General features: G+C 40.9%; 2 protein-coding genes across 2 annotated transcripts in view; both read right to left on the reverse strand.

Moving 5' to 3' along the window:
• T265_02663 (hypothetical protein) overlaps nt 1–7,616 on the reverse strand; it is a gene marked incomplete at both ends in the record, with an annotated part of 10,547 nt that extends 2,931 nt beyond the window's left edge. The window contains 2 exons of the mRNA XM_009166965.1: nt 5,293–5,415; nt 7,543–7,616. Coding sequence (XP_009165229.1) covers nt 5,293–5,415; nt 7,543–7,616 — 197 coding nt within the window. The remainder of the gene's footprint in view (nt 1–5,292; nt 5,416–7,542) is intronic.
• Nucleotides 7,617–9,250: 1,634 nt separating this feature from the next.
• On the reverse strand, nt 9,251–9,764 carry T265_02664 (hypothetical protein; the record flags this gene model as incomplete). Its single annotated transcript, XM_009166966.1, has 2 exons — nt 9,251–9,444; nt 9,476–9,764. 2 exons carry the CDS (start codon nt 9,762–9,764, stop codon nt 9,251–9,253), a joined length of 483 nt encoding a protein of 160 aa, XP_009165230.1.
• Nucleotides 9,765–17,133: the final 7,369 nt, after the last annotated feature.

The raw sequence follows: 17,133 nt of genomic DNA on the forward strand, positions 1-17,133 counted from the left end.
CTCTTGAAGACTTTGCAATCCATTATGGAAGAAGTCACATCTAAGAGTTTTAATATTGACCAGATGCTCCTTTTTCGGGTCCGTTATGTGGACGCGGTCTCCGAATTTTCGTCAATGTCAAGTTCTTTCAGAACCCGGCTTTTACGAACTTCGCAATATCCTTTAATTTGCTTACCAACTTACTTCTTTCAGGAGACTCAACCGAAACGAAAAAGAATGTATTTCTTGTTAAATTTCTCAACTGAATGTGCTGCATAAAGGCCGTCCCAGGTTTTAACCGATGGTACAATCGGGCTACCTTATACTTTAGTATTTTGTTACGGCAGTGGTACCGGACACTAGTCTCGTGCACTGATGAATGCCCCAGATTTGACCCATTAAGTTGTAGGAATTAAGTTTTGGGTAGTATGTTGTATGGGGAGACGTAGTGGGATAAAATATTGTGCGTCAAGTAATCGGATTTCAGTTGTCCAAAGTTTTAATTTGGGAATCAGAGCAGTGCATGACAAACGCATCAGGTATTGATGACCCAAGAGTATGACATTTCCGGTGCGTGCCCATAAGCACTTCAAAATTTTAGAGACTGCCATTGCTATGCATGAGCAAATTTCAGTTTTAGTTGGCAGCTGTCATTACCAAATGACATCTTTTTCGACCCTGGTTACCACAATGAACCCAGCTATCGCATGTTTGCTTCAGTGGGGTCGAAGGGAGGGGTTTCTAACCCACAGTTGGGCTTTCATATAACAAGGGTTGTTTTTGGAAAGTAGATGGTTTCAGAGTGGAAAATTTTCAGCATTCTTCCAGTTCGTGCCGTAGTGCTTGATCAGCTGCACATAATTACCTGATTTTTGAACAGCGTAATTATCAGCTTATCGTTTCACTGGAAAAACGAACAAAAATCAAACAAATCCTAACATATGGCGCATCGAATGTTTAAAACTTTTAAAATGACGTCAAGCTAAGCCCTGTAAATCACTAAAAGGCCATTACGCCGAGCGATATGGCGGGAGAATTGCAGTAAAAACGTTTTTTGTTGATAAAACTGAGTTGGTCTTCAACTTTGTAACAAAGGTTTTACAGCAAAAGCGGGTGATTTAAAACAACTTGGCTTACTAAACTTGCCTTTTCTGAGCGGTGTGTCATGAAGAGAAATCAATCTCTTGGGTACAACACAACAAAGCATGGGGAAAGACGAGTATTCATGTAGCTAGAAGATACATTCGTATATCCGAAATGAGACCGATTAGCATTAGCTGGGTTTGGATGTTTTGTCGTTTTGAATGGCATTATTTATCAGCCGTAAAATAACTTAAAAATGTAAGTGCCTCAGATGTTGGTAATAATAAGAATATGCACTGTAACTCACGCAACAACGCTTTGGCTTTCTTTATATCAGCCTCAGTCAAATGAGCGTACCTTATAAAGTCCAGGACAACCGAAGCAATAGCCAAACACAAACCACCTAACATTGCATCAGAAGCCCTCGTATGTATCATAAATTACGACTGGCTTCATTCTGGTTGTTCACAATGTGTTGTTACGAGAAAAAACGCAGTTTGCCCACTAGCTGATTTACTTTGGAGTACAAGGATACCTCCAGTTCTGTTTTTTAGTGGATCAGACGTTACTTCTGAGTCGGTTGCACTGTATTTCCTCTCGATTACCGCCGAAGGAACAACCAATGGAATTCAGCCGCATTAGAGATTTTGTCGTTTTTTTTATGGAAGGAAGGAGAAATAGAGTTGCATTGCAACAGCCGAGTTAAGTCAAATCATCACGCAGGTGAGGAGTTGTCAGGTAAGAGTGTTGTATGAGTGGATGAGCATTACCCCAACTCGTGGAACAACACACCAGCAGAAGTCGTAACTCATAACTGCCTCAAATCAGTAGTAAAGAATCGTCAAGACTGGAGTCACGTCTTTTGTAATGTGCAACTAAAAAATGGGTCCTTGCGTACATGACGAGCCCGAAAAAGCGAATCCGATGGTGAGATGTCGATAAAATTCTTATAATGTCTACGCAATATGCGCTGCTTTTCTAGCGTATCGGGAATTCACATTGTCTAGAAGCATCAATTATTCGGATTGGACAAGGTGTACGTCTGAGTAAACCATATTGCTGGCCTGTACTGTACTTCCATTTCAGCTGTCAAGAGATATCCGTAGTTTCCCGCACGAAATTAATTTTTTCGTCCATGTGATACCATATACTGACAAAACCCAGCCATTATTCAGTGGAACAGATCGCATGCAATTGAACTGGGTGTATACCACGGCTTTGTAAGGTAATCTCTTCGGGTAGGAGCATGTGACAAAAGTAGCTTGGTTGTTATAGGAACCTGCCAGTGTCAAATTGCACCTACGCTTTCAAAACGAGAACCATTTTTAGGGTAATCTTTCCGTGAAGCATTCTGGTGAGAAGACATTGCTTGCTTTTGAGTGTGTGTCAGCTGTGGCAGGTACACGGATATTTTTTGGGAGAGTGCGTATGGCTACTACTTTTTTAATCAAATAACTTGATATGAGGATCGAATCACGCTCTAAAGAAAGCTTTTATCCACAGAACAAAGATGTGACGCTGCTTTCAGGTTTAAGTGAAACTGTGAGACTTATAACTGGTTCATGTCGATGCTTAGTTTCTGTTGTTACTCCATAAATCAGAGAGACTTGTCGCCTACTGCTTCCCGTTTGCATAAACCTTAGTTTTTTTCTATTGAGTTGTTTTTTTACAACTCAGTATGAAATGAAGTTAAGCGGTTATAATTATTATTATGTAGTCTGTCAGTTTAAGTGCCCCTTACAAATTCAATTACGAGTATTCTAGTCACGCACTGCTTAAATGTTGATTTACCGACCGGGAAATTGTTTCATGACGAATCGGTTGGCTAGCCATTGGTTAGGGGTAAATCATCCAATGAGGAATTCTCACCGTAACACCACCCTCTGTCCGGAATAATAACAGTATAGTAATTTGGCGAACGTGATTTCCAGATGAAATTCAAACCTCGGGCTGCTCAGTTATGTCGAACTAGCTTGAGTAAGATGTTTGGCTAACATTGTGGTTATGGCACATCAATAATCCTGTTGTAAACAACGCGCCATATTTGGCAGTCCGATAACACTAAAAAGACTTGGGATAAACGAAACGTTTTTATCAAAGACATCGTAGTAAATAAAAGACAAAAGCCTGCACAGTTCCTTTGCTTTGATTTGGCAGCTTCAGCAAAGTCATTTGCAGTTTTCTCTACAAACAATATCCCACTTCATTGACAACTATGAGGAAATCGTACTAAATAGCGCCAAAAAAAACGGGTAATTTTGCAGTCCAAAAGTGCTTCACTTCAAAAGCATTCAACCGGTACTCACTTTTCATGCAAAAGCAGTAATTAGGTGTACATAGCTAGTGGGAACCTATCGGAGACAGTATCACTTGACTGCTTTCGATGGGCAATCGTAAGTGATGCAAAGCTCTACATGGCGAGGCGGCTGCTCGGAATAAAGATTTCTTGGTTACCAACTATTATTCAAACAACGTAGACCGCTTTTTAAGTTGTTAACGTTTTTTATGCCAAACTACACATTGATGGAGCGGATTAAGAATATAACAGAAAATATAACCATATTTTATGAAATGAAATGAGGCTCCTTCTTAAATGCTAAAGGAGGTATATGTCTACAGTTTTTCACGTTAATCCTAGTGTCTTGATGTTTCGATATTTTGCTATGGTTTGATTGATTTTTTCACAGCAAAGTGAGTTAGGGTGTTCAAGTTTGTCCCTGTTCTCGGCGAACAAATGATAACGGTTTATAGGTCACCAAGTTACGGTATTTTCACGGCAAGTTTGCTCCCTCCACGGCTGAACTAGTGGAGTTTGAAAGACTTGACAGGAAAATAGAAGTACAGCCCAGAATAATTTAATCAAGAGGTCACAAGTCCTGCTCCTCGAAAGTAAAACTTTGAGCAAGAGAGTATTTCGGAGAAATAAACATCCGCCTCGCAAGCTGATGCACAGCAGGACTCATTTATCGGATCAGTCTATCTGTGGCATTGGCTGGGCAACGTTGTACGAAAGGATCCCCGGGCCAGGGCGACGGACCTCTCTGATACCGTGGTGTAAATAATCACGATAAATTCCTGGAGGCTTTTGCCTTAATATCCTAAAAAATAGCATGGATTTTCACAAAACTTTTCGAAGTGCTGTAGAGAAATAACATGCACAGTTAATTAGGTTAAACTTTTGACATATGGACAGCTTGCAACTTTTGTTGTTTAGGTTCACTACAGTTAGCGCGGAGACAGGATTTAGCCCATAATGAAGAACAGTAAAGTGACGCTGTTCTCCATCGCCACTAATTACAACCAACAGTCCAGCAAAGTATGGAAACAACGTGAGCATTCAGAGCACGTGCATCACGAGAAGCGAGCGCCCTGATTAGCTCCACCCTGCAGACGAAACTTCAGCGGTTCCAGTCAATCCAAGTTGACGAGGGACTAAAAGCTAGTGAACTGAATTCTGCTTCTCTAAAGTGAGTTTGACTAATTTGCACGGTTTACTGTAAAATTCCGGGATAGAGCATGCAAAACACTGATTCGGCGAGTTCAGACGTCCCGAGTTTACTTCGGACCAATTCTAATTTGGTAAAAACTATTGTTTTTAGCTGAGCTTATTTTTAATCGGCCTGCAGTCATGATCTGAGCGCGAGCCATGGAAATTCTGATAGGGTTTATGTTTGAAAGACCATCATGATGCCCTGAAATTTTATAGGGGCTTCCAGCATATCCTCCAGTCAGGGGAAAACAGATCCAGATATTGTAGTTTAGCATGGCATATCTCATCATCGATTAGTTTTTTCACTATATCTTGTATCATTATCTACTATGTCTTAGTTTGACAAGCAAACAAAGCGTGATCTAAAAGTGCAGCAATTGCTATAGAGTAGGACAAAATGAGTCAATGTACTGAGTCCACTAGTACCAAAAGGATCGCCAAAGTGGACCAAAAATAAATAAGAAAAGCCAGTTTCTTCAAATTCCGCTGTCACCAGTAAATTGTACAACAGTAATCCGCTCATAATTCAGTGAAAGCAGTCTGTTTTGGTTGGTTTGTAAATCTAAGTAGTTACCATTTCCCAAAGCGACTTCAGAGTAGCCTTTTTGCTTGGGAAATGAATTTGAATTTTTATGAGAAAGCTTGAAATGTTCTTTCAAAAAAGCGCGTAATTTATCATTCGTTTCCTGGAACGTCTGAGTTTATTACTGAGGTGTGATGTGGTCCAACCGGAAATTCACCCTAAAGCTGCAATCGACAGGATGGTTTGGCTGTTGCTGCCTGAAAATTCTTGCAGTTTCTTGGATAAGTTTCCTGTCTGTTGGAGCCATAGGGAAAGCTGGCAGTTTGTTGTCGCCTTCTGACTGTACCTACGGGTCAACGAAGGCTATTGGTCGTTCGGTCGATCGGACCCAATCGGTTTCGCTTATTATTATCAAACATTTCAGGCGGTATTTTTGGGTCGAATCTTCAGAGCTATCTTGACCGCCCGACTCAGATGGACCCGTGTGGTGCACCTGAAGACCGAGACGATTGAGATACATGTTTGCGTTCTTTTTTAATGGACCTCAAGATACTAAGATAGAGTGACACCGATAGCTCCCCATACAACGGTGCCTGCGCCAAGCGCCGGAGCGAATGTAACCACATTCGTGCGGAACCACTACGTGTGCACAAACTGGCCGAAAGTTCAGGTAACTACTCAAGGTTCTAAGATTGAATGAGCCATAGTAATATATATATATATATATATATATATATATATAGTTAGCTTTGGCACTCGTAGAGACTCAGTTAAGGTTCATACACGAGAATGAGGTTATAATGAAAACTTTGAGTGCATACTTTTTTTCAACCGATTGAGTCTATGCTTGGTTGCGCCATCTATCCTGTTCCGCGTTTGTCTGCAACTATCCGATTGCCCCCCTAATAGGCCCTCCTGCCTGAGGCTTACTTTCAACCAAGTAACCAAGGCAACATAACGCACTATTTAGCCATGGTGTTTTCAGTCTTGCGTTGATACATCTTGATTTGGACACCCAAAACGAGGTGTGAACGAAACAGCACGGCGTAAACCGAGCACAACGGGTATGTGGATATGGTACTCTGTCGCGGGTTTTGATGTTCCATCGAAGTGGTGGACGCATTGAAATCAGCTGATTTACTGGGTGGAGGTAAAATCAGAGTGGATTATATTCAGTACAGGGTCAAACACATTGTATTATAACATGTCTGTTGCTGAAGTGAACGGGGTTTCGACCCAACCCTATTTGGGTTGACTGTTTCAAACTCTGCACTTCCCCAAAATCATTCTCACATCAGTCAGTAGAAGAGAACATGTTAAGGATTCATGAGAATCACTCAACAGCCAACACTTCAAACTCCAAACCAAATTAATGGATTAGTAGCATACCGTCCGACTCCATGTTCAGTGTTATCTCAGAAGCCAATTATCGATTTTTTTCTCTCACAAGACAACAGGTATCACGTGAACTAGTAGTCTCAATACTCTTTCTCAACACACCTCACTTTAAGTTTAGTGCACCTCTTTGAAATGGCATTTGTTAGGCGGCGTACTAGGGGCAAGACAACAATTTAAATTTAATGTGATTGAAAGGTTTAGAGCGATGTCATTTTGCTGTACGAAATATGAAATAAGCAATATTGACATTGACAAATTAATGGAGGTTTGAACCGAATGGGCAATTAATTTGAAAGTAAAGCAACTGAACTGAGGTCTGAACAGGCCATCGTATTTACTTTCTTTAACCTCGGTCCGCCGCAACAGAAGCTTAAACACACCGGAGCGAGAGAATGCATAAGTGAGAAAACAGTCGAAATATGCTCGTCCTACTTTCACAAGTTGAACTGAAGCTGCTTCGACCCACATTCTTGCGCGAAGGAGATACTGAGAAGTTCGTCGGCGGTTCAGACACGCTACCTATGAACTGGACATTATTCAAATGGGAGGGAAGCGAGTCTAAGCTAGTCTCTCATTAAAAGTTACTCGGATGTTGAAATAGCTGCCAGAAAGCCTAAAACATCTGTTGAGACATCATACAAAGACGCTAATCTGAGCTTGAGTTTCAGTCCCGGTTCAAGTCCGATTTTGAAAGGCAATTTACCAAATTCTATCATAACAACGAAAAAAGTACTTGAGCCGAAAAATCCAAGACAAAGAAGATATCCGTTTTAAAATGAAGAGCAAACAATTAGCTTGTCATCATCATCGACAACATGACATCAGTGTTCAATACATGCTTCGCTGCCGTACAACCATGATTTATTTGAAAGGCTTATTGTAAAGAAAAGAACAAAGGGAAAAGGGAAGGGACTTAGTGCTAGCTTACCACAATGTGTGTCTATATGTGTGTCAATATGTGTCTACACCTCCAGAAATTTACTCAAACAATCTGGATAGAAACTGACAACAAAAACGTCACTGACGTCAGTTGGCTCCCATTTCTTTTAGTGTCTCCAGCCAGACGTACTAGGGATCACGCGAACCCCATCCTAAAAGGCGAGTATCACCGATAGCACCCAGACGTCTTGTATACTCCTTCATATCCCTTTTCTAGGTCAGTAGTTAGCCACCTCTCTGACTCGGTCACTTTTAACTGGACACGGAAAACACCACCCCCTTGTGCAAACGATGGTTTGACATACTCAACACGGCCTGATCAACGCAGAATCTGGTGCTGGACATGTTCTTTACTAAAAGTCCCTGCTGCACAACTGAAAACTCGCTTTCTGATTCCCGCGTTAGAAACTCCCGGACACTAACTCATGTCAGCTATGGTCCTGAGATAACGATTGTTGAGCACACGAAGATACCTCAATTCTGCTGCTCGAACAGGCCAAGTCTCACAATAAAACAACCCGCACTGTAACCTGATACACAAGTTTACTGAGATGCAGAAATACACCGGTTTGGCGCCATGGGTAACTCAAATTGGCAAACTCGGCCCGGGCCTTGCAGACTTGCGCATTGACCTCATATTTGACACTACACTTAGAAATGGTACAACTTCCAAGGTATGTGGAACGCTCCATGACTTTGAGTTTCTCCTTCTGGATTGATGACTGCACTTCCACACTTTTTGCACCCCAAAGGACGGGATGGCCTTGATCATCTCATCCAAAAGCACCTGCGCCTTCTTCTCCTCAAAGACAAGAAAGATGTCGTCTGCATCTCCCAGATCAACAAAGTTTTTGTCACAGGCTACCTGAACACCAAGGTTTTGGAGACCCTCCAGCGTTCGTTTCATGACTTCATCAATCACAAAGTCAAATAGGATTTGAGAGAGTGGATATCCCTGACGAACGCCACTTTTTGTACGGCAGCTTTTGGAGAGATCACCGTTTAGCCTCTTATATCCAAAAGTCTGATAATACAAAGAGCTTATTATGTTCACGAACTTCCAGGGCACTCCTTGATCTGCCAGCGTGGTGAGGAGACCAGGTAGGTCAACCCAGTCTAATCAGCCTTGGGAATACAGTAATACTAAAATTGAGGGTCATTTGTATGACGGCGTTTTCTAGTACCTGACGGAGTGTGAATATTTGGCCAACGCAATCTCTACCAGGCCGGAATTTAGCTTGCTGCTCTCGAGTCAATGTTTCGCGAGCTAGCATAAAGCGACGAAGCGCAATTGACACCAGATATCTCGTTATGACCGGGCCCCCTGTCGCTGCTACACTTATTACGAGCCGTTTTTTGGATATAGGCACTATCACTGACACTTCCCAGTTTTCCTTGACAGTCCTATTATCTCAGATGTAGGCGGACAAGCGCTGATTGAGGACTTCATCACTTTGAAAATTGTGGGTGCGAGGTCATCCACACCAGAGGTTCGGTGGCGCTTGAGAGAACGTATACAGTCATAAATCCCCCAGGCCATAGGGGTTTTCTTGTTCACCTCCCGGTGTACGACTTAAACTGTGGGCTCCAAGTAAGTGGCAACATATGGTCACGATACTTGTTTGACCCCACGGCGTTCTTTCTTACTCAAGATGGTATATTTTTGTTCACAGACGGTTCCCGGGGACCGGTCATATGGATTAACTGAAATGCTGTTTAGGTATTACTGGCTTTAAGGGTCACTTTGATTTCCTTGCCTTTCCGTGTCAACCGCGGTTCAATTAGAATAGATTCGAAATGAAATGTGCGATGTCAACTGTGGTGCCAAAATTAGCCTTCTAGTAGAATTTGGGAAATGGTATTTCAAAGTTGCAAAATGCACTCAAGTACATTGACAATTTATGAATGAGAAAGCGATTTAAGTCCATCGCTTTTATTACATCTTTCAGTCCATTAGCTGAGAAATTTTTGTAGTCACTTGATCTCTGAAGATCAAACGATAACTGCTGTAGACTAAAACAACAGAGGCTTACTTAGAGTGGACATAAAACAAGCAAGACAACCTACCACAGAAAATGATGCTGAAATCGGTTGTGGGAAACACTTTTCGTTTGATGGTTTTCTTACTATTTGTATCTTTCGCTGGTTTGTTCCTAGACTCACTATACAATTGTCAGTGCTTTTCAAGCCATTGGGTTGGATGTCCCATTGGTCTTTCACCGATGTCTTGAGCTTGGTTACATCTGGCAAACATGAGCTTTGGCCGTTTCTGTGGTCAAAGCACTTAGTCTGACGCGCCGAAATTAAGAAACAGATATGATGACCTGGTAAAATGTCTAGATAGTAGGTCATTGAATCTAAGTGCTCATGTTTGTCTTACGGGAAGATTACATAGCGAAAATGCTGTGCACTCTTAGCAGTCTCCATTGCTGTCAGACAGAGTAGAACAGATTTCTCATCATGACAGATAGTTGAACAATCAGTGTGTCCTTTGGATAATCTAATGCCTGCGTGAAACGCAGAGAGATATTTTACAAACGATACACGACGGTTCGTATGTGGGCAAATTTTTCTTACCTCTAGCTTATACCCTCAAATTTCTAACTTTTGCAACCCACTAACAATAAATGGAGGCGGACTTTCTAGGGTTATAAACTGTCCGCAAAACTTTATCTTCAAAAATGCGCATCGTAATACGGAAACATACGCGTATATGTTATGTAACACCTCTTGGGATGAATTATCTAGATTTTTTTGATTCGCCAGTGGATCAAATACAGAATACGCTTTCTTCGTCATGCTAACTGTCCTCCGGACAGCAGCACCAGAAGGGCTGTTCTCAGTGGCTTGCATAGGGCATTATCCTCTCAACAACTGTTTGCCTATAGTTTTTCATTTGGACGGTATTCGCGCAATAGTTAAAAAGGCAACGGCAGTGTTTATTATTTAAGAGACCGGTAGCTGGCTAGCCTTAAAGGAGAGGAATGATTCAAGACGTTTTTCAGAGCCATTTATAAGTGTGATTGAAATTCACACCGTTTGCACTGAGAGAAGGGTAGAGTGCCAACAACAAGTGTCTTGTTCTTCATACCCTACCCATATAACTGAATAAATTCAGTGAATACCAGTTACGAATCGTGAGAAGTGCGATAACGAACTTTGACAATACGATCCATGAGTTCGTTCTGACTGCTAACCTAGTTTGGCTTTGGTGGCTAAACAATAGTATCTTCAAAGGTTTGCAAGAGCAAGATATCTGTTATTTGTATTTGTGGGCTTGGATAGAAGCGCAAATCATTGGAAATTCTTTTCGCACAACCAGCTGAATTTTAACTTTTCTCGTATCCCAATACCTCAAAAACATGGCAAAAGGATTAATTGGTAATTCGACCCGTTTCCTGATTCTTCGTCAAGCGAAATCTAACTTCCGGGCTTGCAGCAAGAGTGAATAAAACCAAAGTGGCTCCACAATTCGAAAGTTTAATTTTTAAACAGTTACAGAATATGAATGCTATGGGTGTCTCTTACACACTGTTAATAAAAAATCTATCACCCCTAGATATCTCAAGCGCTAAATCACGGATTATCCGAAGGTTGTTAACTTCAGGCTGAGTACATTTGATGATGATTCACATGGTGAACGAGGACATACACAGATAAATCAACATAAGCAGCCTGTATGGTGGCTGTTGGAATAAGTTATCCCAGCAAAGCAAATCAGTTTTGGATGTCAGACAAAAATGGGACATGGGCCACGCAAAATCTATTTGTATGATGAAACTTCAATGTACAATCACAATGAAACAATTGAAATACATTGACGTTTGTTGGACAGTTAGATATAATGTTTTCTTTTTGGTTTATTGTATGCTCAACCGCTGCTCAAACCAAACACCAAAGAAAATTGGGCTCGTGATAAGAAATATAAACCAAAAAACAATTTCACTTTAAAATAACTTTCAGAATGGGGCACCCTAAATCTCTTGATACAAGAATCCCAGGTAACGATCTAACCAATATCGTCTTCTTGTCAGATATTCAAATAGTTCTGCTGCAAATTTATCGTTTTCCCCGCATTTCATTAGTGTCGGTAGGGATTATTTTAAGCAAGATTATTCATTATTTTCACAGATGTTCTTCAATAATGGTGAGAATGTAGAGTAATAAAAAAGAACAGTGGTCACATAGAGCAGACTACTGTATCACAAGTGTTATTGTGGCTACTCTTCTAAAAGTTCGCCCGAGGTTCAGAGGTGGTTGCGCTTTTTGAGAGGACTTGATCAATAGCATGACAAGTTTCCATACATCAATTTCTAGGGCTTTTAGTATTCACCGAAAAGACAGTGTATTATGGGTGTCTTGGGAGTTAGCGCTTTCCGCTTGATTTAAGGCCTGTTTAGCAATGCTGTCGCTCCTCGTGCTATCACGCACGCACGAGGAACCGATTATTATTAGTTAGTGATCTTTCAGATGGCTGTCTGACAGCCTAACATTGTTAATGGTCGCATCTAAGTATGGCGGTGATGTGGCAGTGTGGTGGCCGGCAGAATTGTGAACAATATTTCCCATGCAAACTGCATAATAAGAACATGCCTGTCAGTCATGGAGTTCGAGCTACTACAGAGGATAAATGCAAATTTTGAAGACTACCATGGTCGAGAATATTGTCCCGAAATTTCCTGAAATGTCACCCTCAAAGTGGTGTATATCTACTGTAAGAAATGTTCACTTTCAGCAAGTCGAATAGCTCCATGTTATGGCATCTGGGCGTCATTGTATGACGTCATAAGGTTTTTTCATTGCTATTTCCATATGATGTGTGGAACGCTTTTGTTTTCAGACCTTAGTTTGGACAGCTTCATAGCCGAGGAAACTCAGTATGACACCATGATTTGCAATCTTTATCAACGTATTCTAGAATTCGCCCTGAGATACGAGAAACCTTCAGAATAGAAATAAACATCCTTAAGAGTAAACACTGCCCTAAGTCTCCAATGCTGGCAACCACTACAAATACGCGTCTGCTAACCTATCCTCGTCACTTGAAGATACGACCAAAGAAACTAAGTTGACAAATCTGAAAGCAGAATGGATTAGCCCTGAAAAGCAATTGACTGCTCTTTCTGTCTCAGTTGGAAAAGACTGGCTTCGTGTTTCTCCGATTAATAGTATCCCACTGACATGGTCATTAACCACGGCTGCACGCACAGAGTACGTGAAATGAAGTGATTTCTTGGTCCAACCTATGATCTGATTCGTCAAGCAAAGCTGCCCACTTGATAGGAGTTAGATAACGTTTTCTTATCCATTACAAACTTGCTTTTGAGCAATTGAGTTCCCGAAATGTTTTCGACTTGATCACGAATATGTGTCGGTTCAGCCAAAAGGTTAAATAATCGCAAGGAATTCGGCTGAACTGTTAAGCTGACTACTAAATTTTAAAATGCCTCCGAGCAGATCACTAATCATGTGAACTAGAATTACAAATTAATAGCCGTTTCTTAGTCCGTGAATGTCTTTGAGCAAACCGTTCTTACTTCGTCAAAGTTTTCGGGCTAGAGATGTCTTAAAAGTGAGTATTTTATGATTTTCTCATTCCTTAAAGAATGCTTTTCAACTGGCCTCACGTCAACTACTCTTTTTTTAATTATTCCAAGCCCCCATTTGCAATTCATCAGAGGCTCCCTTGGGGGATATCGCTTCAACTTCCTCTACTTTAATAGTAAAACCTTGTAGATTTAAAGGATGGTCCTCATATACTTCCATGTTGATTTCCACTAATGGAAGTTTTCAAAAACTGTGGGACATGGCCAAAGATTCAAACACATTCACTGTGACATCGTTTATAGCTCCTTTGTACAGCTAATCTAATAATCTCTGTTGATGAACTGATACGTGAACGTGACTTAATGAAGTCCAAATACGGTTCTATAAACTGTAGATGGCAAAGTCACCGTCGATGAGACACATTGTCCATATTCGACGAATCAATTAACCATCGCCGGATCAACAGCCAGTAAACAAACATAATTACCAGTATTTTGTTCTGTTTTCTACGAACAAGTCAGCTGTTGGTTGCAAGTGGTTAGCTTCTGTTTTTCATTCGATATTCATTAGCACTATGTCAGACAAGGTCTATTAGTCGAACTCTCCATAGTCAGTCTTCACCAATCCTCATAAATTTTGAACAGAAAAATTCTGGCCTACTATCTTTCAAGACCCTCTCAACCAAACCTAATGATATCAAGGTGTGTCTTGCAGCAAACTGTCTGTTCAAGTATCCTGGCGTTCATCGTAATTTAGCTTGATTGGCCTCTCTAGGATTCGTTAAAATAGCGAAGGAAAATACCTGCCAAACAACGTTGAGTAAAAATAATACTATCACTCAATGGTAATCCGAAGGTACTAGCTTCTGCGAAATAATGTTGGGAACGGCAAACTGATCTCAATTATACTTGCGAATACTGTTGCTCTGGATTGTACCAACATTTGGAACAGTGCTGCTCAAAGTACTGTATCCTCCAAAATACTAAACCTGCTGTTACTGAACTCGTTATCCGTAGATGTTGGAATTGGCAAGGCCGCGAACGACGACAATAATTTAAGATGCTAACATCTGAAAATACTGATGAATCCAGTGTGTAGGTACGGGTATTTTAATTAGTAATATGCATTTGTAAATTGCATGGTTCGCGTCAAACCAACTCCTACATCAGCTCGTGAACGCAAAATGAGGAGCAATAATATTTTCGGATAATTTTCCTCACGTCAGAACGTACTCGGGAGTTAGAATAGTGATGGTCAAAATGAATGGTTCACATCGGTTCAGTGTTTAAATTTAACGGGGAAGGGATTAAAACAACTAGTCAGATGAAAAGGTGAAATCGCATCTAATTGCGAGGAAACTTGTTCTTAAATGTCTCTTTAGTGAGTTGTGGCAGCGCGCGTCGCGTTATCCAGGCGAGTTCAAAGTTCCTAAGAACCTGTTTTGACACAGGATCACGTGACACACGCGATCACAGCCGGATCACGTACACGTATTGCGCCCGCTTCAACTGTTCCTTAAACACACCTTTGCGCTTACGAAAGAACAAAACTTCGTGGACTTTAAACGACTCCTCTGCTGGACAGCAGCAGCGATTTCTTTCAGTTTTGAAAATATAACAGTATTGCATTTATTTTTATGAAATTCTCTACAGTCAGAATTACCAATGGACAACTCTTTACATCGCAAACAGGTATGTCCATCATGACTAGCGTAACCACACTAGCGAACTATCCATCTGAACGCTGCAAAATTTTGTGTGTTCACACTGGTTTCGGATGATATTACATGAAGTGTCACACTTAGCTTTATTTATCCAGCGAATCCAGCCTGGGACTCTACATCTCTAAGGCCATAAAGGCATCAAAGGTTGGAGATTTTTCTTAACTGTTACTTGAAACTAGTCAGAACGAATCAGAAATATAATTTTTCTAGCGCTGTCTTCGTCACTGTCTACTAGGAAGCGCTCGCGCTCAAGCCGATATGATACACGCCAACTTCTAACATTATTCGTAAGAATCTTGATAACTACCAGAGAATTCCAGAAGAAATTATTGACGCATTTCGCAACAAACGTTTGGTGCTAAATGACGTCTCACAGTTGATGCCAGTCAAATGAACTGAATCCATTTTTGAAGAATTCCTCGGTCCCACGGAAGTTTGTCGGCGGAACAGCCAAAGTGTCATACCTTTACGGAAGACGTTTCTAACTACTAAGTTAAATTCAAACCCTAGAGAAAAGCGAAAATCTTCCGCATAATAAGTCAAAGCTACTTCATATACACATGATGCACTTTTCATAAGAACATCATAAACGAGCGGTTGAGCTGGGTTCCAGGTGTGCCTCCGTTAAAACCAAATCAGTATACAAATAAGTGTAGTTTGCTAACTATACCTACTTTCGTAAGCCTTGAAATTCAGGTCAGATAATAACAGGCTGCTAGATAAGGTAAATGACCAGTGCGTAGCGTTCAGGTCATCCATGAATCAAGATTTCATCAACCCGCACAACTCTGACAAAGACCGGATACTTGAATTCACAGTATCCTACCTTGAAAGGTCACATAATGGTTTCTTATAGTGGCTGAAATAGGCACACCGGTAAACGAGGACAAGGTCTGTTTGAGCAGAACTATTTTGATCCGATCAGGTATAGCTGCGGCTATAGAAGCTTCGCAAAAAAAAACACAAGTGCCTGTAGTAGTGATAAAGCTGGCGGTGATCCACCTAGAATCCCCAACAACGATGCAACAGCGCTCCTCGGTTTTCCAGCTTAGGCTGGGCTCGCCAACAGGATGAAATCTTAATTGAAAATCACCAAGTGGACTCACATTAGTATATTCACCATATTCACCTCTCAATGTGGAACCAACAGGTTCAAACGGGTGTACTCAACTTTAGACGGCTATCGGGTGCACATGACCTTTTGCAATTTATATGCAAACATTTAAACACCATAATATTTCAGCAGACATCATGAACAGTCTGAGAACTGGGAAATCCAATGAACTGGATAAAAATAAAAACATTAAAAGCTTTATGTAACAGATAAGGTGCAACTAACGAAGTGTGAAACATTTACCTCGGACCACATAGCATTGTAGGCCAATCAGGTATGAGATAGCCGAATCATGACAAAACGGGAATTCTCAAACAAAGTTAATTGCTGAAAACAGAGCACGTTTTTGTCCATTTCCATACAGGAGACTGACGTCATAGTGAAACCAGAAAAAGTATTAAGCTATCGCAAAGGAAACATCTGAAAAACTTGTTAAACAAAAGAATGTTGGACCAGAACCCGGCAAGAAGCACAAACCACTCAACAAAATTACGTGAGATTGCTTTCTAGCTAGCCATCCAAAGTGAAAATGTGTGCGTAAGGAGCGAGTAGTGTCTGGTACGGTGTCAATTCCCTGTGCCACATACGGTAAAGGGTTGATGTGAAAATAATGGAGCCGCTTTATTGGTATTCAAAAAACATTCAGAAAAGCTCTGGAGGATGATCGAGGATAACTACTCATCAAATACTCTGTGTAGATGATACTTGTACTTTTGTGCTTAATTGCCTGTAGCCACATACCTTATAATGGTCAGCAATTGACTCCGCACCAAAAGACTATATTCCTTCTAATAAAAGTCGTTTTAAAAGAAACGGTTACTCAGTCAATTACGGGTTAGGAATGCTACATGATCAAATCGATTACCTAACCCAGTGAACGCGTGAAAATTTAGCATCAATATTCAGACTACCATTATCTCGTTATATTCATTATAAATCTTTTTTAAAATTCCTATTCATATTCAGACACAAAAATCAAAGAATCATTCCCTTCTGTTGAAGACTTCTACTCGCACCCACACTCAGCGACGAGCAACGCTACCTGTTGGAACGTTCTAATAGTACTCGCTAAGTACGGCGCTTAACTTAACTGAGGTCATTTGGTTGCAATAAGCGGCAGTTGCATCAATACACAGGAATTGTGTTGGATCGGGTTGGGCGGAATTTGACAATATTTTGAAGAACACGACAAATTTCATGCTTTTGGAATAATTTCATACAACAGAAATGACACAACTTGTGTCGTCGAGAACAGACGATATCTGATCAGTTTTCAGACTGATCAGAATAGAGGAAATTGGTCTCAGTGTAATTGCGACGATCAATCAAATGTAGCC

Source organism: Opisthorchis viverrini, assembly GCF_000715545.1.
Source record: "Opisthorchis viverrini unplaced genomic scaffold opera_v5_34, whole genome shotgun sequence".
Taxonomy (NCBI): Eukaryota; Metazoa; Platyhelminthes; class Trematoda; order Opisthorchiida; family Opisthorchiidae; genus Opisthorchis; species Opisthorchis viverrini.